This window comes from Pteropus vampyrus, unplaced genomic scaffold (genome assembly GCF_000151845.1).
Source record: "Pteropus vampyrus isolate Shadow unplaced genomic scaffold, Pvam_2.0 Scaffold123, whole genome shotgun sequence".
Taxonomy (NCBI): domain Eukaryota; kingdom Metazoa; phylum Chordata; class Mammalia; order Chiroptera; family Pteropodidae; genus Pteropus; species Pteropus vampyrus.
This window is the reverse complement of record NW_011888904.1, coordinates 4959343-4967906: the sequence shown is the minus strand read 5'-3', so window position 1 is coordinate 4967906 and position 8564 is coordinate 4959343. Positions and strand designations below refer to the sequence as shown.

Sequence of the window (8564 nt, the reverse complement as noted above, 5' to 3'; positions counted from 1 at the left end):
TGCTGGAGAAGAGGCTGCCTGCTTCCACCAGTGGCTTTCATTCTCTGTTCTTCCCCCCAGCAACACTTAGCTTCTGTTCCCCATACATTCTGAACAAATATTTTAGAACAATGGTTTGAAGGTATGCCAATTACTAGTCTGCCCAGCCCCAGGCCCCAGCACAGGGTTGAAGGAAGAGACACAAGTCATCTTTCCTACGCATTCCTCTCCCTGATCCCCAGACGAATATGCAATCATATTTCTCAAAGAAAGGGTACTTTAGAAATCATTCTTGCAGCAAAAGGATACCTAATACTCGGAGAATAATTGCAACTCACAAGGTTGGGGTCAGGGGAACGCGAGCTTAGAACTGTGAAGTCTGAGAAACCTGACTCTCCATGGTCTTGGGCATCCTTTCTGAAGGAAAGTGGTAGAGAGAGGGAAGCTGACCTACCAGAAACAGGGCTACAGCAGTGCCCAGGATAAAGCCCGCGATCACATCGGAGCAGTGGTTTCTATACTCAGAGACCCGGTTGAGGCCCGTCAGGAAGGCCGTGCAGAGGGTTCCGAGGCACAGCACTGGCTTGGCCAGTCGACTGCTCTTCGTCTTGATTGTGCTTGTGATGTACATCTGGAATAGGACAGAGACTGGGGAGTGACTGGACCAGGCAGCCTCCTCATACAGTACACACGCACACACGTATGCACATACACCAGCATAGGCAAATAGAGGCGGTGCCAAAGCGACCACATCAACTAGTTGAATAATTCCCCTGAGTTACTCAGTAAAGAATTTGGGAAGGAAACCAGCACAGCAAGAACAATGAAGAGATGCACATTCATCATGGTGTTTTGTATTCTCATGGGCGTATGAACAGAAATTATAATGACATGAAAAATGACTACATAATAATGATCAGATTTGGAACATGCAGTTTTTATGCAACAAGTTAATAAAACTCATATAAGATTCTCAGATACCAAGTAAATTTTCTATGAGAGTGAAATTTATGGGAGAGAAGCCTAGTAGCTATACATTTTACTTTTTGCATCCCCCCCGCCCATAGTTCAAGCTGATTCTTCACACTTTCAAACAATGAATACAAGAGTGTTAACCGATTAGTTGGTTGAATTAGAACTTCTACACCAGTGTGTCACACAGATAGATTTCAGCTGTGCTGGAAAATTAATTCCCACGTTCTTCGGGACAACGGGAATCGCCCCCCCCAATTAACCCAAAAATAAAATTTTTTTCAATGTGTGCCATACATAAGAAAGATTTGGATAACTGCTAAGTAAAGAATGATTAAACTTATGACATAGGAAATTTATGAAGCCTAAGTTTATGTAAGCTGTTCTTATTTCTTTGTGAGGAGCTGGTGGTGCAGAATTAGGAAGATAGACCTTTTTCTAATAAGTAAACACGTTGTCAGATCACTTTGGTAATAGTTACAAGAAACCAGTAGAGGGCATTACTGATCCATCATTTCTTTAACAAATGAAATGAGTTTGTGACCCTGAAAAATAGTATGCCGATACTTAAATTATAGCCTATAGCGTGTTTGCGTGGCCTGAGCACATACAAGTTCAAATAGATGCATTTTACAATATGATAATTGAAATTGTTAATTTCCTAGAATGATGCTTCAATATTGATGTGAATACTGGATGATGGAATTGTCTTTATTATATTGTAGCAGATGCCCTACAAAACTGTGGTTAGATCAGAGTCACATAAATTAGAGCATATTATTATACCATTCTGAGGCGATGTAAGAAATGTTATGTAGCATTTATGCTAGGTATATTTAAGTTTAGTTTTTTATGCTTCTATATTGTTTTTAAATTATAACCTTTATCAGTCTTTCTCATAAGATTGCAAACTATTAAGAGCATGAAGCCTATAGCTAGTACTCTTCACAGGATGAACTAGTACTTAGGAAATTTTTGTCGAATAATTTCTGAAAGCGCTTCGCACATACCAGGGGCTCAGGAAGGTCTGCAAAACTGGAATCTTGTGTCAGGGTTTATCTGATGATTGTCCGTGGAGCATGATTTGAACTGCATCATATCGGAGACCTTAAAAACGCGTGCTACAGCTGCATCTATGCTGAGTAAGCTGACTGTACTTACTTCTTTCTCCCCAAAAGAAATTTACATCTCACTTGATGAAAATAGTTAATTATGAGTAACAGATTTAATTTTATAATGGTGTCATAAAATTAAGTTCACATAGCAATGACGAGTTTGCTAAAAATACAAAAAAGGTGCAAGAGTACATTGCTTCATTGCTTTAGGTTCTAGATAATTTAGGGCAAATCAATATTTTGGAAATTAAAAAATATGCTGAATGCCCAAGAAGACTTTCTTTGCTTAAACAATGTTTGGCATAGGTTTTTGTTTGTTTGTTTGTTTGTTTTTTGTTTTGTTTTGGTAAAGTGGAGAAGCTCACTGAACTATAAATGATCTGTCTTGTAAACTGAGACTTCTAATATCATTAACATTCATGTTTCTTTAATGTGGGGTAGTGAAATAACTTTTATTATGTATTCATTAAAGAGTAGCTCTAAAAGGAATCACTAGGAAGACTTATTTTGGATAACTGCTGGTTGATGTATTAATCCTAAAAATATGATCCTGTAAATGGGACACAAAGGGACCTTTGTTTTAAAGAGAATATTCGGCAATTTATTTCAAACTCTACTAAAAAGACTGGTAGTCAGTCACCTTTTCCCCACCCTGAATGTATATGTTTGGGGTGGTGGCAGAGACACTTTTCCATCAGAGGCCGACTATCAGTGGAGGGGATGGGAATGCGCTCCCTGAGGGTGGGGGTGGGGCATGGGTGTGCCCAGAGTCTCTGGGAAGAATGGGTGGTTTAAAAGGGTCTTTCCTTTGTCTTCTCCTTCCTCACATTTTGCTGAGAATCATTAGACTAGTCACATACTGAACATAAAAGAAGTAAGAAAAGGGGCTGTTTTTGACCAATAGTTGCTCTTCCATAGATAATTGCATAAGAAATCAAGCCTTTGAGCTGATCCCTAAGCATAGTCCAGAGAAAGGTGAAATGAGTTCATTTCCTAAATGGATGTAATTAGGAGTAGAAAAAAAAAAGAGGGACGCTATTTTTTCTTATTGTATTTTAAGATGTGGAATGCACTTCAAGTTTTCTCTGTGACGAGAGCAAAAAATATAAAAAGAACATTATAGCTCAGTGGCGCAGTCAAAGCCTGTGAGATCTGGAGAGAAGTGAGAAGTGAACTTTTGGGTGTTGGGGGTCTTGTAGGATCACGCATATGTCCTGGCAAACTCATGGAGAAGAGTGTCAGGAGGAGCAGAAGAAAGCTGTGTCTTTATCTTGGGTTTGCTGCACTGCTAGGGGAGCCTTTCATATAAGGCCCACACCTGCAAATTTGTAGGCAGGTGTGAGACATCTGCGCTGTTCCAGAACCAACGAAAACTTTGGCAAAGACTGTTGCTGTGGATGGCGAGAGAATCCTAGACACGGTGCCAGGAGTCTGGGTGCCAGCTCTAACTGTGTGTTCTTAACTATTCTCTGGGCCTCAGTTTCTGCATCTATAAAATGGGAGGATTTGACTAAGCGATTATTAACATTCCTTCCAGACCTAATATCCTCTGGCAGGATATAACACTAGGATGTTGGGGGTGGGGGTAACGGCATAATATTATATAGGGGAAACATGTTGTAACGTGACTTTAAAAATCACTGTGACAGCGATGAAAGAATGGGGGTGAGGAGGGCAGAGAGATGCACATCCCAGCCAAAACTCGACTTGGGAAGGATGACAAGACTCGCATACTCACCGTGGCGTATAAGGCGGAGTAAATGCTCAGAGCAGCGTGTTTGGAAGGAAAGGATCTCCGAGCCTTTTCTATCACTTCCAGGTCCCCGGTACAAATGTTCCCATTGTTTATAAACTGGTGGTGGGCTTGGCAGTCTGTACTGGTGTAGTTTGGCTTGCACACCGTCAAGAAGTACGGCGTTAGGTGCCCAGTGACTACTTGTCCAGCGTTTACAAAAATGTCAGTAGCAAAAAGTCCAAAAGCAAATACCCCTATAAGGAGATTTAAAATTATTAGAAATAGTGACAGACACCATTGATAGGTCATCATGGAATCACCACCATTTTCTCTCAGGGACAAAACCTATCAAAAAGGTCCTCCCGAAAGTCAAATTGTCCCCTGACTTTTATCTGGGAGTGATGTCCAGGGAGTGATGTCTGCTCTTCTCAAATCATGATTTCTTCCAAATTGATGCAGACATTTTGCTGTTAGCATTGTATTGTTTTGTATAAGTATATTAGAAGCAGCATATTCTAATGGAAAGAACTTGAATTTTGGAGTCATATGGACTCCAGTCCTGCCTTTGGTGACTCATTCACAGAATAAGTTATTTACCTTCTCTGAACCATGGCACCCTCGGCCACAAAATGATTGGAGGGAGTGACACTTCCAAAAGGAGTTGGAGAGATAAAATAAGATAGGCACAAAATACCCCAGATGGTGCCCGGCTCTAAGCAGTTACTCAACATCAGTTCTCTTTCTATAGAAAATAGTTTCTTCCTGTTTGAAAATGTAAATTCTCCTAGCAGAAGTTATCTCTAACATCGTGGCAGGCAAGAGTGAATGAGGTCGTTAGGGAGTTGTCCCTAAAAGAGAGAAAAAAGATCATTCCAGAAACCTTGATTGAATTGGATGTTTCATTTGACATTGGAAAGGGAAAACCAAAAGAAAGGAAGTGTTAAAGATGACTGTTGTCAACTGTACTACTTTCCCATCACTGCTATAACAAATTACCACAAACTGAGGGGCTTAGAACAACACAAACTTATCCTCTTACAGTTATGGAGGTTGGAATAGGTTTCGCTGGGCTAAAATCAAAGTGTGGGCAGGGCTATGTTCCTTCTGTAAGCTCCAGAGTAGAATTCATTCCTTGCCTTTTTCAGCTTCTAGAAGATGCCATCATTCCTTGTCTGGTGACCCCCTTTCAGCAATCATATCATGATGACCTCTGCTTCCACTGTCACATCTCCTTCTCTGACTCTCTTGCTTCCTCTTATAAAGACCCTTTGATCATATTGGGCCCACTGGATAATCCAGTACAATCTCCTCATCTCAAGATGCTTATTTTAACCACACCTGTAAATTCTCTCTTGCCATGTAAGGTACCATATCTACAGTTTCCAGGGATTAGGATATGGATATTTAGGGACAGGAGAGTATTATTCTTTCTACCACACTGACTGTCGTTTGGCTGAGAATCCTGTGAGTAGGCTATATTTCCTGGATTTTTATCTGCTCTCTGGTAAATTCCAAAGGATTTACACCACTAAGCTTGAAAATGGACAGGCAGATCTCCTTACAGGAAACTTCACTGTGAATTTGTTTGAAGCCTATACAGTACATCTGTAAATTGTTAAGTATATCAAATATATCAAGAGATGCTATGCAGTGCCAAGGTATGTATAAGTTCCTTGAAGGGATAAACTCTACTTTCAAATGCAGTTGAATTATAGGTCAAGTTGGCAAGTACGAGAGGCTAACCCTTGTAAATTTCAAGGGTCTGCAATAGTTTCAGCTACATTTCCACCCAATTTTGACCCCCATATTTAATGTCCTAAATCTGCATATTGTTCCAATATCAGCACCCAAAAGTTAATCCATTAGAGCAGAAATGGGGATGAGTTTGGCTGAAAACTTCATCCAGTTTTCATTTTGATCTGTATTGATTGCCATAATTTTCTTTTTTTGTGTCTTTGCCAGGATGTGCTTTATCACAATGAGAACTGGTTCTTTTAATAGCTCAGCCAGCTCACTCTCATAGGGTCTGACCTCTGAGAGCAGGCGTTCATTGATCATTCGTGGCAATTTTCACCCCTACATTCCAGAATGGCTAGAAACTATTTTACATCTTCAAGCAAGATTCTCAAAGAGCAGGTCTCTGGCTTTTTTAAGGGGCAATAAGTCTGTCGAGACATACTTTTCTGGGAAACTAGGGTAATTTATGAATTGAAAAGGGAAAAGTGACAGCATTTTCCTCTGGCATTTTATTTGTCAGAAGTGCTTCCAATTTGGGTTTGTTCTTTCTGAGACAGGATTTCTAGGCTCCTTGGCTTGGTGTCCAAAGTGCCAGCTCCGTGGTCACAGTGATTCTGTGACAGGCAGTTCTCCTCTTGGCTGTCGTGTGATATTGCTTCTGAAAGTTGCTTTCCCCAGTTCTTCTCTGCCTCTTCTGGATTCTGTCTACTTCTCCCGACAGCTTAACAAGTATCTGCTTTCCAAACATTTCATTCTGGTGCATTTGATCTAGCTTCATAAGGGCACTGAAGCAGCCCAAGGAATCCACTTACCTGGCATAGGCCATGCCAACAAAGGGAAGTGGCACCTCACGGATAACGTCAGAATCATGCTGGGCTTTTGTAAGAAACTCCAGCCATTCCTGTTACTTAACCCTGAGCTCCTTGCATATAATGTTACAACCCTCAGAAACTAAAAATAACGAATTTTTTGTCCTCAGAGTCAGGTGGAACACCATTGATGGTCTCCTATATTGCAAAGCATGATAGTTTTAAAATGTCTAGATACCCTAAAATTGGTGTCTACAATTCTTTAAGTGAGATCTTATATTGAAAATGTTAACAGATACTTTTATTCATGCCCTCCCTAGTAGGTTCTGTTTATCTTATGGCTCTGCTCCCAGCAGTGTTCCTTGCTTTGGGAGAGCTGGTTACATTTCTGAATGGATTTACAGCAGACAAAAAAGACTAAAAGTGAAGTGCTATTGGTCTGCCAGAGCTATGTGCTCCAGACACTTGTTATTGTCGTTGCTTTGTTTATTTGGAATTCCGAAAAGGCTTGGCTGGGAGGACCAAGAGCCATGGTCTGTAGGCTAAGACCACTGAGTTTCAGAATCAACCCTAGAGCAGGGGAGGATGTGGCTGAGGATGTCACTCACGGAGGAGACAGAGCCCTGTGTGTCTGTGTGAAGGAGTGGAGGGCACTCCATGTTCCCTGCCTCATTCTGATTGTTGGAAATCTAGTTGAAGTGTGTCCTGTGCCTCTCAGGCTGTAGCTCAGGAGCCCTGCACACCATTTAGAGAAGTTTCACATTCAATGTGGTATCAGAGCAACAGGGCATCTGAATTAGCAATGTCGGCGGGAGGGTCAAATTGGTTGAGCCCAAGGTCCACCTCACAGGATTCACACATTCTGGCATGGAATGGAGTAAGCTGTTGTGAATACCCACAGGCCTAAGAGGCAAGGGGCATTTGAATCTGAGAGGACCAGGAGGCTAGAAGAAGCCTGAAATCAGGACAAAAACATTGGCATCAGTTACAGAAAATAGGGTGGCAGTCGCTCCATTGGATGAATTCTGCTCTCTGTATTTCCCTGAAACCGTCTCCTCTCCTCCAGCATTCTTCCAAACATATTTAGGGACATGCTGCTGCTCAACGACTAGGCAGGAAGTGGCAGGGCATGGGCTTTTGCCATCTTGCTTCTGAGATTAGACCAGTGCGCTCTGGAGAACAGTGCATGCTGGGCACTGCAGCTTTGTGTTCACTCCATCTTTATAGCAGTGGGGGTGTGGGGAGATGCCAGTTCATTGGAGCTCAGGAGCGCTTGTAGAAAGCCTGCTAACTTGGGATTGGACTCAGTGCTGCACACACTGACAGGTCTCAAGCTGAAGCTCTGAACAGTGGGCCAAGAGCAAGCCATACTTCCATTTGATGAATATCGAATGTATATAGATCTTGCCCCACTTAACAGCAAACGGGGATAGATAGGTGCCAGACGTGGGTGAGTGGTGGGGTGAAATGGGTAAAGGGGGTCAAAAGCCACAAAGTTCCAGTTATAAAATAAAAAAAAATCATGGGGATATAATGTATAGCATGGGGACTATAATTAATAAGACCACATTGCATGTTTGAAAGTTGCTTAGAGAGAACTTAAAAAGTTCTCATCATAAGAAAAAGTTTTGTAACTATGTACAGTGATACATGTTAAATAGACTTATTGTGGTGATCATTTTGCAATATATACAAAAGTAAAATCATCATGTTGTATATCTGAAACTAATATAATGTTATAGGTGAATTATACCTTAATTTAAAAAAAGAGTGAATAGGGAGAAATAATCTCCTATCACATGGGGTCTTGGGAAAAATACTCCTATTTTAGACTAGCATAGTACCATTGTACTTTTTTTGTACCCCTTGTACCAGTATGAATTTTAGATTTGTAAAATTATTCAATAATGTCCATCTTTCCTATTAGATGGGCAGTATATACAAGTTCTATAAGAGCAGAGATCCCATCTGCTTTTGCTTAATGTTATATTACAAGCACCTATTATCAAACCCGGCACGTAGTAAATATTTAATAGATATTCATGGAATCAATGGATGAACTACTGAAGATACTTCAGAGATTATCAGGAGAAGAGGAAGAAAGAGCATAGAAACTTGCCTACATTTTCTAACACATTGGTGTCTCACATCCCCGATTATATTGAATACAGGGTTGACAACAAATCATTTAGCATGTAAGTCGTAGGAACTATGTCT

At 40.9% G+C, this 8564-nt stretch overlaps 1 protein-coding gene across 3 annotated transcripts in view; it reads right to left on the bottom strand.

The window, feature by feature from the left end:
• The window catches only part of PLPPR1 (phospholipid phosphatase related 1), a 228048-nt gene that overhangs the window by 9081 nt on the left and 210403 nt on the right, over positions 1-8564 (bottom strand). For all 3 annotated transcript variants that reach the window (XM_011366273.1, XM_011366275.1, XM_011366274.1), the window contains 2 exons: positions 3805-4055; positions 434-610 (listed from right to left, as the gene is read on the bottom strand). In XM_011366273.1, coding sequence (XP_011364575.1) covers positions 434-610; positions 3805-4055 — 428 coding nt within the window. The remainder of the gene's footprint in view (positions 1-433; positions 611-3804; positions 4056-8564) is intronic.